General features: G+C 53.5%; 1 protein-coding gene across 1 annotated transcript; it reads right to left on the bottom strand.

Moving 5' to 3' along the window:
• Positions 1-7,091: 7,091 nt before the first annotated feature.
• Positions 7,092-16,315, bottom strand: LOC132834544 (programmed cell death 1 ligand 1-like). Its single transcript, XM_060853475.1, has 6 exons — positions 16,044-16,315; positions 12,913-12,984; positions 10,736-11,065; positions 9,143-9,205; positions 8,135-8,223; positions 7,092-7,182 (listed from the first exon to the last, which is right to left on the bottom strand). Exons 2-6 carry the CDS (start codon positions 12,938-12,940, stop codon positions 7,138-7,140), a joined length of 555 nt encoding a protein of 184 aa, XP_060709458.1. The 5' UTR covers positions 12,941-12,984; positions 16,044-16,315; the 3' UTR covers positions 7,092-7,137.
• Positions 16,316-17,500: the final 1,185 nt, after the last annotated feature.

Here is a 17,500-nt window from a genome sequence, read left to right as displayed (position 1 = left end):
TTATCACCAATGTATTTGAATGGAAAAATAATGTATAAGTATTAGTGCTGTAAAATCACCCGTTGCGACTTCCGAAGTCCTTTTTGGAACTCGCCCAATCTTCGAAGATTGAATAAACATCTGTTGCTCCGTTTGTGTGTGTCTCGCAGTATTTCGATTTGCCACGGGAGAAGTGATAGCCGGTGGGGATAAGGGCTGATACCAGTCAACTTGGAGTTCGCCTTTTTGAACTTAACCTTGCGAACAGTCTCCCTTGATACAAGGGTTAAAGGACAGTCCGCGGTTGGCAGAGTTCGGAGGCAGGACCCGGTTGTTCTGAATCAGATCCCTAGAGTTAGAATAGTTAGCCAAGTGTCAGGAACTATTCTCCGGAGATTCAGAAAGCCTAGACAGAAATCACTTATAACATCTCTTATTGATGATGACCATAGCCTGGCATTTGCGTGGTTTGAATGTTACTTGTCATTTGTCAGCCCAAGTCTGGATCTTGTCCAGATCTTGTTACATTTAAACATTGACTACTTCAGCATCTGAGGAGTCCCAGATGGGACTGAACACTGTGTAGTCAGCGGTGACCATCCCTCCCTTCTGACCTCATCATGGAGAGGAGGTCATTGATGAAGCAGCTGAAGATGGTTGGGACCGAGGACATGACCCTGAGGACCTCCTGCAGAGATGTCCTGGAGCTGAGATGACTGACCCTCCAACAACCACAACCATCTTCCTGTGTGCCAAGCCTGACACCCATCCGTGGAGATTTTGCCCACGGGTACCCATCGATTCCAGTCTTGCAAGGGCTCCTGAATTCCAGGTTTTGTTTTTAATTGGATCCCAACTCCCCCAGCAAGATGAGGTAAGGAAAGTTATTTGTTCAGTGACCGTAGTTAATGTCAGTCTCCCTGGACATTGGTGGAGTGTCACTGGAGGGTTTCCACATTCTAAATTTAAGAAGAAGCTTTTTTAAAAGAAACATCAGATAATGTTAGCAGGGAATATTCCTGTCGGCACAAGCAGGTATCAATGTTTCCAGAGGGACTCGTAGAGGAGAGAACAGGATCTGTGAAATCTTACAACACTGGGTCAGAACCAGGGAGCAGTGGGTTGGAACCTTCTTACAACAGACAAACGGAACCTGGGGACAATGGATTGGAGCCTTACAACAGTCAAATGGAACCTGGGGACAATGGATTGGAACCTTACAACAGTCAAACGGAACCTGGGGACAATGGATTGGAACCTTAGAACACTGGGTCAGAACCAGGGAGCAGTGGATTGGAACCTTCTTACCACAGGGTGTGAGAATCTGACCAGAGGAGATCAGAAGGTTGTAGCAATGGACAGGGGTTTCTCTGAGAGTCTGGATTGGCTTTCATGGTCTTGGAGCACCGTGGATGTGCTAGTTGTTATTCAGGCCGGTTACTATCCCATCCTGGCTATTGTTGGGGTCCCCGGTAAGTATCTATATCCTGTTATTAATTCCACAAACCATGTCTAATCACCTCTCTGCTGTTAGCAACTCCATGTCTGGGGGGATGATGTCACTCTTTCCAGGGTCCGTCAGTCACAGCACTACCACCGATCGCACTGCAGACCCCTGTCCATCATCTCCACTCTCCTCCATGGCTGATCCCAGAGATAGTTTGGAATTCTTGTTTTTTTTTTGCCCAATATTCCTCTGCACTTTCATTGTCTGTCAGCACCTCATCATTGAATCCCTTATGGACCACCCCCTTCCACTTCATCCCAGTACCATGTCCATTTATTATGTTCCTGCAAATTATATCCGAAAGAAAGGGAATATATTTCCCTCCATATTCCCTGTCTGGCTGTAATTTTGAGGCTCTTTAGAGTCTCTGCGGTCTCTGAACCACCTGAAGACAATAAAATGGTGCCGGCTGCATTTTCATTCCCTTCCCTCGTGTCCCCCCGTCAGGTTTAATGTCGAACAGGGTATTCAAATCACATTTTTGAAATGTACACTGAGTCTGTTCGCTGAAGATCTGTGTCACTCTCCCTTGCACTCCGTGTGCTCTCTGACCTGCACTGACCGCCTGTCCACCATTGCCTTGTTTTCAAAATTCTGGTTCTTGTTTCTCAATTCCACCTGAGACCTGACCAGCCCTGGCCTCGGTCATCACTTGCAGCCCTGCTAACAGTCTGATAGATTTGTGCCCTTCTAATCCTAGTCTCTATCTCAGGCAAAAGTGAGAACTGTGCCCCATACCCAGTGTGTAATGTCAATCTCCATTTTCTGGTCCTCACAGTTAACATATTGGCGATTGCAATCCTGGCCCAAGGAAAGTGTGGTCTCTCGAAATGTATCACCCGTTACCTGGTTGCCATGGCAGTGGCAGATCTCCTTGTTATTATCCTTGACCTGATACTGAGACACATCCCCATTGTTTTTGAGGAACATTTTATCTTCTTGAAGTCCACCCCCTTGTGTAACATCCACGCCGTCCTGCTTTATGCAGCTACAGACTGTTCTGTCTGGTTCACCGTCACTTTTACCTTTGATCGGTTTGTGGCCATTTGTTGGCAGAAAGTGAAAAACAGATATTGCACTCCAAGAACAGCATCTCTCATTCTCGGAGCAGTGACTGTGGTGAGCTGTTTAAAGAACCTTTTCTGGTATTTTATGTTGTGGGAAAATTATAGATTGTTGAACCTCCCGTGGTTTTGTAACTATTCTCTGGCAATACTAGAATCGCTATTCTGGGTGACAATCGAGTTCCTCCATCACATTATAACCCCATGTCTCCCATTTGTCTTAGTTCTGCTGCTCAATATTTTGACGGTTAGATACATTTTAGTGACCAGCAGAGCCCGCAGGAGACTCCGGGCTTGTGATAGGGACAAGAACGCCAAAGACTCCGAAATGGAGAGTCGAAGGAAATCAATTGTTTTGCTGTTTGTTATCTCTGCCAATTTTATTCTGTTATGGTCAGTACTGATGCTGTATTCCATATGGACCCGTTTGTCCGATCTGGGATATGAATTCATGTATCTCGATGATTTTGTGCTGGACTGGGGCTTCATGTTGCAACTCCTGAGTTGCTGCACAAACACCATCATTTACGCCGTGACCCAGACTAAGTTCAGAGAGCAGCTGAAGGAGGTGCTGAAATATCCCTTTGCTCGAATTCGTCAGACTGTGGATGTCTGAGAACAGAAGGAGGGAGAGACTCCCAACGTTTCCCTAAGTGGGAGCAGGAACAATCCAAGGGCAGAGTTTGTCAACTGGAGGGGGCAATCACCCTTGGATCAGAGTGAGGACATTACCTGTCGGCAGGGCAAGACGGAGCAGCAGGACAGTGTCTGACAGACTGCAGCAGTGTCTGTTCCTATTGTAACAAAGCTGCAAGCACACTGGCTATGGCAGGGGAAAAGGTTTGGTGAACCTCTTCATTGAAAGAGAAGTGGTGGAGATGCTGGAAATCTGAAACACACACAGGTGCCTCCATATCACTACATCGCTGGGACAATTGATAATATTGCCATCATCCCCATCAGTTGTCTCACTGTGTATTTCTCATCCTCGCCGTTAACCGCATAACGATTGTGATCCAGTTCTGTGCAAAATGTGGTGTCCCGAAATGTATACGTAATGGCCATGGCAGAGACAGATCTTTCAATGTCCATCTCTAATATTCTGAGAGATAATTGAGATTCAGAACATTCACAGTTGGTGGGATCGAGGAGTGGGGGAAGTGTGGGGGAAGTGCGGGGGGAGTGGGGAGTGGGGAGCAGAGGGGTGGGGAGTGGGGGGGGGGGGGAGTGGGAGAGTGGGAGAGTGGGGGAGTTGGGAGTGGGGACAGTGAGGGAGTGGGGAGAGTGGGGGGGGGAGTGGGGAGTGGGGAGGGTGGGGGAGTGGGGAATGTGGGGGAGTGTGGGGGAGTGTGGGGGAGTGGGGAATGTGGGGGAGTGTGGGGGAGTGGGGAATGTGGGGGAGTGTGGGGAGTGTGGGGAGTGTGGGGAATGTGGGGAATGTGGGGAGTGTGGGGAGTGTGGGGAGTGTGGGGAGTGTGGGGGTGGGGAGTGTGGGGGAGTGTGGGGGATGTGGGGGAGTGTGGGGGGTGGGGGAGTGTGGGGGAGTGTGGGGGTGGAGAGTGTGGGGGAGTGGGGGGAGTGGGGAGTGGGGGGAGTGTGGGGGGTGTGGGGGGAGTGGGGAGTGGGGGGAGTGTGGGGGGAGTGGGGAGTGGGGAGTGGAGGTTGTGTGGGGAGTGTGGGAGTGGGGAGTGTGGGGGAGTGGGGGAGTGTGGGGAGTGGGGAGTGGGGAGTGTGGGGGAGTGTGGGGGAGTGTGGGTAGTGGGGAGTGGGGGGGAGTGTGGGGGAGTGTGGGGGAGTGTGGGGGAGTGGCGGGGTGGAGAGTGTGGAGTGTGGAGTATGGGGGAGTGGGGGAGTGGGGAGTGTGGGTGAGTGGGGAGTGGGTGAGTGGGGGTGTGGGGAGTGGGGAGTGTGGGGGAGTGGGGAGTGTGGGGGAGTGTGGGGAGTGGGGAGTGGGGAGTGTGGGGGAGTGTGGGGAGTGGGGAGTGGGGAGTGGGGGGGAGTGTGGGGGAGTGTGGGGGAGAGTGGGGGAGTGGCGGGGTGGAGAGTGTGGAGTGTGGGTATGGGGGTGGGGGAGTGGGGAGTGTGGGGGAGTGGGTGAGTGGGGGGTGTGGGGAGTGGGGAGTGTGGGGGAGTGGGGGAGTGTGGGGGAGTGGGGAGTGGGGAGTGTGGGGACTGTGGGGGAGTGGGGGGTGGGGGGTGGGGAGTGGGAGTGTGGGGGAGAGTGGGGGGTGGGGAGTGGGGGGAGTGGGGAGTGTGGGGGAGTGGGGAGTGGGGGGTGGGGGGTGGGGAGTGTGGGGAGTGGGGAGTGGGGGGAGTGGGGAGTGTGGGGGAGTGGGGTGGGGAGTGGGGGGTGGGGGAGTGTGGGGAGTGGGGAGTGGGGAGTGGGGGGGTGGGGAGTGGGGGGAGTGGGGAGTGTGGGGGAGTGGGGAGTGGGGAGAGGGGGGAGTGGGGAGTGTGGGGGAGTGGGGAGTGGGGGGGGGGGAGTGGGGGGAGTGGGGGGAGTGGGGGGAGTGGGGAGTGTGGGGGAGTGGGGAGTGTGGGGGGAGTGGGGAGTGTGGGGGAGTGGGGGGGAGTGGGGGGGACTGGGGGGAACTGGGGGGAGGTGGGGGGTGGGGAATGGGGAGTGTGGGGGAGTGTTGGGGACCGGGGGGGGGGGAGTGGGGGGGACTGGGGGGAACTGGGGGGAGTGGGGGTGTGGGGAATGGGGAGTGTGGGGGAGTGTTGGGGACCGGGGGGGGGAATTGGGGGGGATGGGGGGAGTGGGGAATGGGGAGTGGGGGGAGAGTTGGGGAGTGTGGGGGAGTGGGGGAGTGTGGGGGATGGAGTGTGGGGGGTGTGGGGTGTGGGGGTTGGGGAGGTTGGGGGATGGGGTGTGGGGTGTGGGGGGAAGTGGGGGAGTGGGGGAGTGAGGAGTGTGGGGAATGTGGGGGAGTGTGGGGGTGGGGGAGTGGGGGTGTGGGGGGTGGGGAGTGTGTGGGAGTGTGGGGGTGGGGGTGTGGGGATTGGGGAGTGGGGAGTGGGGTGTGGGGGGGTGGGGAGTGTGGGGAGTGTGGGGGAGTGGGGGAGGTGGGGTGGGTGGGGGAGTGGGGAGGTTGGGGGATGGAGTGTGGGGTGTGGGGTGTGGGGGTTGGGGAGGTTGGGGAGGTTGGGGGATGGGGTGTGGGGGTGTGGGGGGGAGTGGGGGGTGGGGGAGTGAGGAGTGTGGGGAATGTGGGGGAATGTGGGGGAGTGTGGGGGAGTGGGGAGTGTGGGGGTGGGGAGTGTGTGTGGGAGTGTGGGGTGGGGGGAGTGGGGAGTGGGGGAGTGCGGGTTGGTGGGTGGCGAGTGGGGGAGTGGGGAGGTTGGGGGGTGGGGAGTGGGGAGTGGGGGGAGTGGGGAGTGTGGGGGGAGGGGGGAGGGGCGAGTGGGGAGTGGGGAGTGTGTGGGGGAGTGGGGGAGTGTGGGGGAGTGGGGAGTGTGGGGGAGTGGGGGAGTGGGGGGGAGTGGGGGAGGGTGGGGGAGGGGGGAGGGGGGGAGTGTGGGGGAGGGGGGAGTGGGGGAGTGGGGAGTGTGGGGGAGGGGGGAGTGGGGGAGTGTGGGGGAGGGGGGAGTGGGGGGGAGTGGGGAGTGTGTGGGAGGGGGGAGTGGGGGAAGGGAAGGGGGGTGTGGGATGGGGGGTGTGGGGTGGGAAGTGGGGGAGTGGGGTTTGGGGGAGTGGGGGAGTGAGGGAGTGGGGAGTGTGGGTGGTGTGGTGGTGGGTGGTGGGGGGGGGTGGGGGTGTGGGGGGTGGGGAGTGGGGGGAGTGGGGATGGGAATGTGGGTGTGGGGAGTGGCGAGGTTGGGGGATGGCGAGTGGGGGGTGGGGAATGGGGGAGTGTGGGGTGGGGAGTTGGGGGTGGTGGAGTGGGGAGGTTGGGAGTGGGGAGTGGGGGAGTGGGGGTTGGTGGGTGGGGAGTGCGGAGTGTGGGGTGAGTGGGGGAGTGGAGGGTGGGGAGTGGGGAGTGGGGGGGGAGGGAAGGGGGGGTGTGGGATGGGGGTGTGGGGTGGGGAGTGGGGTTTGGGGGAGTGGGGGAGTGAGGGAGTGGGGAGGTGGGGGAGTGGGGGGTGGGGAATGTGGGTGGTGGGGTTTGGGGGAGTGGGGTTTGGGGGAGTGTGGGTGGTGGGGAGTGGGAGGTGGGGTTTGGGGGAGTGGGGGTGGGGGGTGAGAGTTCCAGTTCAGCTTCCTCCATTGGTCCCCAGCCTCACGGGTCCCAGATTCCTGCCTCACTCCGGGTGATATCAGGGAACGGTGGGAGACACTGGATACCGCAAAGACTACGGGCCCCTGCCAATGTCCCGGCACCCGCCCTGGAGATTCCTGCCCCGGAAGGTGCCCATGCCCTCGCCAGGCTGTTCCAGTTACAGCTACAACACTGGCATCTCCCCTGCCAATTTGGGACACTGCCCTGGGGAGCTCCTGGTCTTAAATCCCAGCCGGACAATTGTGAGGGAGAGAGAGCTGGAGGGAAACGGACGGGCCGAAAGGCCTCCCTGATTCGACAACAAGAATCCAACAAGAGAAGCAGAGTGTCCCAAAGAATGTTTTTATTCTGCTGTCAACTGAAGAATTCAAGGCTTTCTCTGCATCGCTCCGTCAATGCGCTCTACTCCAACCTGTGAGAGACAGAGCGAGAGAGAGATGGAGGGAGAGAGTGGGAGAGAGAGAGAGAGAGAGAGAAGCAGGGAGAGCGAGAGAGAGATGGAGGGAGAGAGTGGGAGAGAGAGAGTGGGAGAGAGAGAGAGAGAGAAAGAGAGGGAGAGAGAGAGGGAGGAAAGAGAGAGGGGGCAGACAGGGGGTGAGTGAGAGAGAGGGCGAGGTGGGGAGAGAGGGAGAGAGAAGGAGGGGGAGAGGGAGAGAGTGAGAGAGTGAATCATTCTCTACACAGTCTGTGACCAACAGCCCCAGAGCCCTGCTCTACTCAGGTGCTGCCTGACAGGATGCACCTCCTCTGGACAGGGATCACCAGAACGCCAATGGCAGCTTCCTGCTGTAAGATCCCAAGCAGGGTTAGATCCAGAGTAAAGCTCCCTCTACTCTTTCACACTGAGAGTTAAGCACTTCTTAAAACTGAAAATAAAGCTTCTACTGTCCCCCATCAAACACTCCCAGGACAGGGACAGCACGGGGTTAGATACAGAGTAAAGCTCCCTCTACACTGTCCCCCATCAAACACTCCAGGACAGGGACAGCACGGGGTTAGATACAGAGTAAAGCTCCCTCTACACTGTCCCCCATCAAACACTCCCAGGACAGGGACAGCACGGGGTTAGAAACAGAGTAAAGCTCCCTCTACACTGTCCCCATCAAACACTCCCAGGACAGGGACAGCACGGGGTTAGATACAGAGTAAAGCTCCCTCTACACTGTCCCCATCAAACACTCCCAGGACAGGGACAGCACGGGGTTAGAAACAGAGTAAAGCTCCCTCTACACTGTTCCCATCAAACACTCCCAGGACAGGGACAGCACGGGGTTAGATACAGAGTAAAGCTCCCTCTACACTGTCCCCCATCAAACACTATAATGAGTGATTGGAAATAAGATCACAAATGATTACTCACGCACCCATACAGCTAGAATCGCACAGACGCAGAGAAGCAGAAATATTGCTAATGGAATGAGGCAATAATGATGTCTATTCGAGGCGGGTGGATCTGTGAAAGAGAGCAGGGAGAGGAAGGATGAGCTAAGATCAGCTTTAACTCCCATCCATCTGTCTCCTGTTCAGGCAGGAGGCTGAGAGAATCAGAGAGAGAGAGAGAGAGTGACAGTGAGTTCAGGGATCCGACAGAGAGATGGATAGAGAGAGGGAGGAAGGTATCTCCACATCAGAGACAGAGGACAGGCATGGTGAGAGAGAGAGAGAGAGAGAGGGAGAGATAGAGAGTGAGAGATAGAGAGTGCGAGTGAGAGCGCGTGAGAGAGAGATTGACAGAGTGTGCTGCTGGGAGTGAGAGAGAGAGTGCGGGGGAGTGAGTGAGAGAGAGAGAGAGTGCAGGGGAGTGAGTGAGAGAGAGAGAGAGTGCAGGGGAGTGAGTGAGAGAGAGAGATACAAGGGGAGGGAGAGGTTGAGGGGGAGGGAGAGAATGAGTGAGTGTATGTGCATGTGACAGAAAGACCGAGAGAGAGGAAGCAACAGAGAAAGGGAGAGTGGGAAAGTAAGAGAGAAAGAGAGAGTCCAACAGTGCGGCGCTCCCTCAGTACTGACCCTCCGACAGTGCGGCCCTCCCTCAGCACTGACCCTCCGACAGTGCGGCCCTCCCTCAGCACTGACCCTCCGACAGTGCGGCCCTCCCTCAGCACTGACCCTCCGACAGTGCGGCACTCCCTCAGTACTGACCCTCCCTCAGCGCTGACCCTCCCTCAGTACTGACCCTCCCTCAGCGCTGACTCCCAGTTGTGGTTCCTGAGTTTTCCATTCAGACTCGGGTGTGGGGGTAATGGTGTTGTTCACTGTATTTTGGGGGATTACATTATGCCACTTGGTGGTTGTGCTGGGGGTTTGTGTGGGGGACTGGGTTCCATTTCAGGGTCACTGTTGGGTCCTGGAGTGAGATTTCCACCACATCTTACCTGTTTGATTCTGCAGAGTGGCCCCATTAGTCTCCACTGTTATCGGTTCCACAGTTGTAGGGTCTGGAAAACACAGATCAAAGGCAGGACAAGAGAGTTTGAGGCTGGCTTTGTGTGAGACAGAGAGAGAGAGAGAGAGAGAGATACAGAAGCAGGTTATGGCCAAAGCTGAAAGATGGAATCAGAGAGAGAGGGAGTGTGACAGAGACTGGGAGAGAAATACCCAGTGAGCGAGTAACTCAGAGGAACAGATAAATACCCAGATGGAGTGTAATAAAGAGGGTGGGACAGTTAGACAGATACAGCAAGAGGCCGAGAGAGGGATACAGATATGGAAAGGGAGAAAGGAGAGAGAGACAGAGAAGAGGAGAGACAAACATCGAGTCACACATAAGTCAGCAGAAATACAGAAAGAGAGAGTCAGATAGAGAGCTTTTAACAGAGTGGGAGAGTCCGAGGCAGAGAGAGAGAGAGAGAGAGGAAGGAGTAGTGAGCGTGGGTGAGGGGGATAAAGAGACAAGGATACATAACAAGGGAGCCCCACACACACACACACACACACACACACACACACACACTCTCTTACACTGAGACAGAGACGTACACACACAGTGACACACACAATAGCCCACACACAAACCACCGCACAGACATGCACACCCAAACACACAGTACACACACAGGCGCAGGTATGTACACACATCTGCGCACACATATATGCACACACGCATCCGCGCACACGTTCAAAAACACACATGCCCACAGCACACACATCCACACAAACATGTGCACTCACACCACACGCGCGTACACACACATCCACACATGCCCCCACACACAAACACCTCCACACACACACGTACACACATGCATAAAACATGTGCACACAATGAACACACACGTACTTACACACTTACACACATACACACACACAGATGTACACACACAGATGTACACACCCACACACACAGATGTACACCCACACACAGATGTACACACACACACACACACACACAGATGTACACACACACACACACACACACACACACACGTACACACACATGTGTACACACAGGTGTACACACACAGATGTACACACACACACTCACACAGATGTACACACACACACAGATGTACACACACAGGTGTACACAGACACACACACAGATGTACACACACACAGATGTACACAGACACACACAGGTGTACACAGACACATACACACACAGATGTACACACCCACACACAGATGTACACATCCACACACAGATGTGCACACACACACACACACAGATGTGCACACACACACAGATGTACACACACAGGTGTACATACACACACACAGATGTACATACACACACACAGATGCACACAGACAGATGTACACACACAGACACACACACACACAGATGTGCACACAGACAGATGTACACACACAGACACACACACACAGATGTACACACACACAGATGTACACACACAGAGATGTACACACACACACACACACACACAGGTGTACACACAGATACACACAGACGTAGACAGACACAGCCTGAGCTGGGGTATAAGGACAGGACTGAGGACAGCACTCACTGTTAACTTTCAGAGTAATGGTGTATCGCTCAGGAGTTGCTTGGTTTTTTGTTCTGATGATACAATCATACTCTCCACTATCATTCAGACGCAGATTCGAAATTATCAGTGACAGGTTCCCCTTCTGGAATTCACTGTGTGAGATGCGACTTCTGTTCCGGTATTCCTCGTTCTGATAATTGGGATCCATTTTCCCATTCTTCCAATAGCACAAGACTTTATTTTCCAGGCGCTTTTGCCAGTATACAGTGGCCTGGGACATAGTGACATTCCCGACCTGACACGGGAGTGTCACAGTCCCTCCAACGTCAGCGACTTTATCCATTGCAGCTGTATCAGGGGAAAGCAGCCAGGATCAATTCCCAACCCACACCCTCCAGAGGTGATACAGCTATTTGGAACAGTCTGGGACAAGAGAAGGAGGCCACTCAGCCCCTCAAAGTCCATGCTAGTGGCACAAAGCTGGTCCCTTTTTATCTAAAGCTGTTTCTTGGCTCAGGGAGACTCTGCCCTGGATGTATTTCAGAGGAGGGGTAATAAACCAGGCCGGGCTCCGATCAGGCTGGTTTGGTACAGAGATGGGAAGGGTTTGGAGAGGCCTTTTGTTTCTATGGAAACAGATGAGCCTTTAGGCCAAGTGGTCATGTTCTAGAAGTGACCTGTATAATGAAAGGGGATTGGTCTGCTCTCTAGCTGAGCAGTTCAGTTCAGTCGAGAACTGGTTGGGAATTCAACATGGAGCTGTGTGGAAACTCTGTCTCTCTGTCTAACTTCAGCCTGTCGACATGTGTTCCCTCTGTACTGGGTTTTAAAGGGAGTTTGCTTATTGGGACGGTTGTGGGTATTTGGAACAACATGATGAAGTCTAGTTTGGATCGACTGAGTTCTGGAGGGGGTCTTTATTTTATGTTTCTTTTTGTGATTTTGTGAATAAATCTTTGTCTGTTCTACACCCTGCTCACCAACCTCGCTAACTTAATTTTCACTGTACACTTGCTGAAACAGATTGCAAAGTTATGGCCTGGTCTGCCTGGTTAAGAATGTTTTGAGTGGTCTGGCCTCGTCCATAACAGATTGGGGGGGTGGGGCTCGTCCTGGATTTTAAACAGCGAGTGGTCGGTGCTAGTGTCTTTATTTCGGGTGTCAGTTTGGTTGGGTGGACTAAGCCTGGGAGAGTAATGGCTCTTTTAGTCACCAAAGGTTTTCTGGATGTGGATTCGGTGACGTTAGAAGGTTTGCAAAAGGTGAGTGAGACCAAGTTGCGGGAATGAGCGGAGAAGCTGGAATTGGGATTGCCAGGTTCTGTGAGGAAAGGAGAGAGAATTCCAGCAGTAGCTCAGCATTTCCACTTGCTGGAGAAACCCTCAGCATCTATAGAGATGGCAAGGATTCAATTACAAATGGAACAGCTCGGGTTAGAGGCGAGAGATCAGGAAAGGGCAGCAGAAATGAAACCGTTTGGTTTACAATTAAAAGCAGAAGAAAGGGAAGAAGAGAGAGGGCAGAGAAAGAAATAGAGAGAGCTCTTAAACTTCACAACCTGACACTTAAAAAGGAAGGTGAGTTGAAAAGGCTGGAGATAAAGGCTGAGGGTAGTCTCAGTGTGGATGTCGTGTAAGCTCATGGGGCAGAGCAGAGGGTTAAAACAGTCAGGTTAGCAGCTGAAGGGGCTGATGGGTATGGGCTGGTCCATAAAACACGGATTGACTTCCAGAATCGATTTCAGTCCAGGAGGGAGAGAAACTGGGACAAAGGGAAATCCTGGTGTGGAAAGGGAAGGGTAGATCCCAGGGAGAACTTACCCCAGGGTAAAAAAGAAACCTTTGAGGGGGACAGAGAAGATCAAAAGCCCTGGTGTTTTCATTGTAATAAAGTGGGCCACAGGAAATCCTAGTGTTGGTGGGCTAGGACAGAGCCAGAGGGAGCCTTGGAGCAGGATAACATCCAGGATCTCCCACACCCTTCAGTCACAACGCATCACCCTGTCCTGCATCTTTGTTACAATAATGAAGACATGGGAGTTATTGATAAGCAGTAAACATGAGATGGCCCTGTCAGTTTGGCCACGTTTTACTAATACTGAGCGTTTACTCAGTTGTCCGGGATTAGATGTGCTCTCTCTCTGTGCTGTAAACTTCCGATAATTTTCATGGTTTTGAAACACAAATTTGTCTTACCTGATATAGGTGGAAAACTTAGTAGCATTATAATCAGGAATGTCTTTTCTTTTGTCCCATTTAAATTAATCCCTAAAGAGGAGAGAGAGAGAGAAAAAAAATCAGAACATAGCAGGAACAATAATTAATGGGAGAGTGGGTGAGAAATGGAAGGAGCAAGAAATTATAAGAGATATGGGAGAGAGAGAAACAGCATGTGGGAGAGAGAGAGATATAGAGAGAGAAAGAGAGAGACACACACACAGACAGTCAGAGAGGGACAGAGAGAGACAGACAGACAGACAGAGAGAAAGAGACAGAGAGATACAATAGCCTCTCTGTCAGTTATCAATACATTTTGTGGTTTTCCCTTTACAGAATACAAGGCCAGTTTCAACAGTACTGGAGTTTGCTTGTGGGACTTGTGCGTCCCAGCTTTGGTCTGAGCGTTAGCTCCCTCTGTGAAGGTCACAGATAGACGATTATCCCCTCGCTACCCCTGTGGGACAGGTAAAGGAGGAGCCTCTCTCACTCAGGGTGCCGTAAGGAAACGAAAGGATGCTCTCTCATTCTGCGTTCAATCCCGGTCCGAAGGTATCAGAGCCCCAGACTCTGGACCACTCTGCGAACTGAAGGATTGTGAAAGTGACGGGACCATTTCCATCATCGCCGCTGACCTGTACCTGCCTCACAACAGCAGCAACACTCAGTCTGTCTGCTCTTTGTGAACAATTCAGAGACTGATCGGCCAGTCGCCTTTTTCACTTCCACCTCCTGTTTCTAATCTGTATGCTCAGCCCTTTGAGTGTCGGCGTTTGGGACATTATGGTGGGGTTGTACAGGACATTGGTGAGGTCCTGTCTGGAGCACTGTGTCCAGTTCCAGTTGGCTTGTTACAGGAAGGAGATTATGAAACTGGAGAGGGGGTCAGAAGGTATTTACCAGGATGTTGCCAGGGTTGGAGCGTTAGAGCTACAGGGAGAGGCTGGATAGGCTGGGGCTGTTTTCCCTGGAGCGACGGAGGCTGAGGGGTGACCTTATAGAGGTTTATAATATAATAAGGGGGATAGGTAGAGTGAATGATAATTGTCATTATCCTGGGATGGGGCATTTCAAGACCAGGGAGCTCATCTTCAAGGGGAGAGATGTAAAAAAGCCATGAAGGGGATTTCTTTTACACAGAGGATGGTTGACGTGAGAAATGACCTTCCTGAGGAAGTGGGGAATGTGGGTACAATTCTTACGTTTAAAGGACGTTTTTGGATAAGGACAGACGCATGAATAGGAAAGGGTTGGAGGGACGTGGGCCAGGAGCAGGACAATCCCCCCTAAGCTGCACATCCCTGAGCACTATGGGTAATTTAGCATGGCCAATCCACGCTAACCTACACATCCCTGAGCACTATGGGGTAATTTAGCATGGCCTGAACACATCCCTGAGCACTATGCAGAGGGGGAGAGGGAGAGGCAGAGAGCGTAGTGAGGGATGGAGAGGGAGATGGAGAGTTAACGGGAGGGAGAGCAGGGAGAGATAGAGGGAAAGACAGAGAGAGGGAGGGGGTGAGAGGAGGGAGAGGGAGGTGGGGGAGGGGGGGGAGAGACAGAGAGGGCGAGAGGGGGCGAGGGAGAGAGTTGGAGAGAGAGGGAGGGGGGGAGAGATGGGGCGGGAGAGGGAGAGAAATGGGGTGAGGGAGAGAGATGGGGTGAGGGAGAGAGATGGGGTGAGGGAGAGAGATGGGGTGAGGGAGACAGATGGGGTGAGGGAGAGAGATGGGGTGAGGGAGAGAGATGGGGTGAGGGAGAGAGATGGGGTGAGGGAGAGGGAGGGCGAGGGAGTGGGGAGGGAGCGGGAGAGAGAGGGAGGGGGAGAGAGAGGGAGGGGGAGAGAGGATAGAGAGGCAGATGGGGGCAGGGATTGGGAGAGACTGAGAGTGGGCGAGAGTGAGAGGGATAGAGGGGGAGAGTGAGGGGGAGAGACAAAGAGAGGGAAAGGGTGTATGAAGGGGAGAGAGAGGGAGAGACGAAGAGATAGAGACAGAGAAAGAGAGGAAGAGGCAGAGAGAGAGAGAAATGCACACAGATAGACAGATTGATAGGCAGCATCTGAGGAGCAGGAGAATCAACGTTTCAGGCATAAACCATTCCTGATGAAGGGCTCTTACCCGAAACGTCGATTCTCCTACCCCTTGGACGCTGCCTGACCTCCTGCGCTTTTCCAGCATCACTCTCTCAACTCTGATCTCCAGCATCTGCAGTCCTCACTTTCCCCCAGATACAGAGAGAGAGAGAGAGAGAGATAGAGGGCGAGAGAGTCAGAGGGAGAGGGAGAGAAGGGACAGATAGAGAGATACAAAGACAGAGAGTGAGAGAGAGAGAGAGAGAGAAACCCACAGCCAGACAGAGAGAGAGAGAGAGAGACGAGAATGGAATCGTGTAGGTTAGATGGACTTCAGATTGGTTCCACAGGTCAGCACAACATAGAGGGCCGAAGGGCCTGTACTGCGCTGGCATGGTCTCTGTTCTAGAGTGAGAGAAAATCAGATAGATAAATATATATTGTGAGAGAGAGAGAAAGAGAGAGAAATAGATGGACAGATAGACAGAGAGAGAGAGATGGGAAGAAATAACTAGTCAGATTAGATTAGATTAGATTACTTACAGTGTGAAAACAGGCCTTCGGCCCAACAAGTCCACACCGACCCGCCGAAGCGCAACCCACCCGTACCCCTACATTTACCCTTACCTAACACTACGGGCAATTTAGCATGGCCAATTCACCTGACCCGCACATCTTTGTGACTGTGGGAGGAAACCGGAGCACCCGGAGGAAACCCACGCAGACACGGGGAGAACGTGCAAACTCCACACAGTCAGTCGCCTGAGGCGGGAATTGAACCCGGGTCTCAGGCGCTATGAGGCAGCAGTGCGAACCACTGTGCCACCGTGCCGCCCACTCGAAAAGGGTGGACGGACAGAGCGAGAGAAAGAGAGACAGAGAGAGTGTCAGAGAAAGCAGTGGATAGAAAAAAAGGTAGAAGAAGTGTAGAGGGAGAGAGAGAGAGACAGCGGCAGGCAGGGGAGGAAGGGAGAGAGTTAGTGAGGACGAGGGGACAGGATGAGGGAGAGACAGATTTGGAGATTCCATATCTTACCTTGATGCTTCTGTATGGTGGGCTTCACTTTACTGAACGGTTTAACACTCACATCCTGTGGAGAAGAGAATGGATGGACTCTCAGTCTGTCTGTCTGTGTGTGTGTGTGTGTGTGTGTGTGAGTGTGTGAGTGTGAGAGTGTGTGTGTGTGTCTGTGTGAGCGTGTGTGTGAGTGTGTGTGAAGAGGCTGAGGGGTGACCTCATAGAGGTTTATAAAATCATGAGGGACATGGATAGGGTAAATAGACAAAGTCTTTTCCCCTGGGGTGGGGGAGTCCAGAACTAGAGGGGCATAGGTTTAGGGTGAGAGGGGAAAGATATAAAAGGGACCTAAGGGGCAATTTTTCCCCCAGAGGGTGGTACGTGTATGGAATGAGCTGCCAGAGGAAGTGGTGGAGGCTGGTACAATTACAGCATTTAAGAGGCATCTGGATGGGTTTATGAATAGGAAGGGTTTGGGGGGATATGGGCCGGGTGCTGGCAGGTGGGACTAGATTGGGTTGGGATATCTGGGTCGGCATGGACGGGTTGGGCCGAAGGGTCTGTTTCCGTGCTGTCCATCTCTCTCTGACTCAGTGAGTAACGGGTTAGTTTCCGAAGCCCGAGTTAAACGCCTCGGGGCACTGCTGGCAGATGTGGACCGAGATACGTGACGAAAGAAAGAGATCGTCTCTGGACCGGGCGCAGCGTGGGTTCACATGAGCGTTACCCGGGCCGCGGAGGTTCGGTTGAGAGGAGAGCTCAGACAAAACAGGCCGTCGTTTTCGTAGTATTTCGAAGGCTAAGGGATGAGTTAACTGGGGTCACCGGGATACTAACAGGGAACGACAGGGGAGGGCAAGAGAGGTGAGTTGCAGGGGTTAGAGATTCTGGAACGAGGGCACAGAGCGTCCGTACGAGGGCCAGAGTGTTCCCGAGAGATTATACTGAAAGATTCCGAGCTACGGAGGGAGGGAGGGAGGGAGTGGGTCAGAACACCCCCTCCTCAGGCAGAAGGAGATTGAGGGTTAGATTTAAATCTGAGAGCAGATTTAAATCTGGGAGGGAGAGAGAGAGAGAGAGAGTGAGAGGGAGATGGAGAGAGACAGAGGGAGTGGGAAGGAGAGAGACAGAGAGAGGGGAGACAGACAGAGACAGAGAGAGAAAGGGGGAGGGAGTGAGAGGGAGAGAGAGGGATGGGGGAGAGAGAGAGACAGAGAGATGGAGAGAGACAGAGGGAAGGGAGAAGGAGAGAGAGAGAGAGACAGAGGGGGAGACAGACAGAGACAGAGAGAGAGAAAGTGGGAGGGGGTGAGAGAGAGAGGGATGGAGGGGAGAGAGAGACAGGGAGATGGAGAGAGACAGAGGGAGGGAGAAGGAGAGACAGAGAGACAGAGAGAGGGGGGAGACAGACAGAGACAGACAGAGAGAAAGGGGGAGGGGTGAGAGAGAGAGAGAGGGATGGGGGGGAGAGAGAC

Source organism: Hemiscyllium ocellatum, chromosome 40 (genome assembly GCF_020745735.1).
Source record: "Hemiscyllium ocellatum isolate sHemOce1 chromosome 40, sHemOce1.pat.X.cur, whole genome shotgun sequence".
In the NCBI taxonomy this organism is placed as follows: Eukaryota; Metazoa; Chordata; class Chondrichthyes; order Orectolobiformes; family Hemiscylliidae; genus Hemiscyllium; species Hemiscyllium ocellatum.
The sequence above is the reverse complement of the archived record's forward strand: the minus strand, read 5'-3'. Positions and strand labels throughout refer to the sequence as shown.

Bases quoted from the DNA above. Each gene is read 5' to 3' on its own strand.
- LOC132834544 (XM_060853475.1), bottom strand. From the start codon at position 12,940: ATGCTACTAAGTTTTCCACCTATATCAG. The intron at 11,066-12,912 runs GTAAGACAAATT...CCCCTGATACAG, and splicing joins AAGTTTTCCACCTATATCAG to CTGCAATGGATAAAGTCGCT. The intron at 7,183-8,134 runs GTGCGTGAGTAA...TGTCTCTCACAG, and splicing joins GTGCGATTCTAGCTGTATGG to GTTGGAGTAGAGCGCATTGA.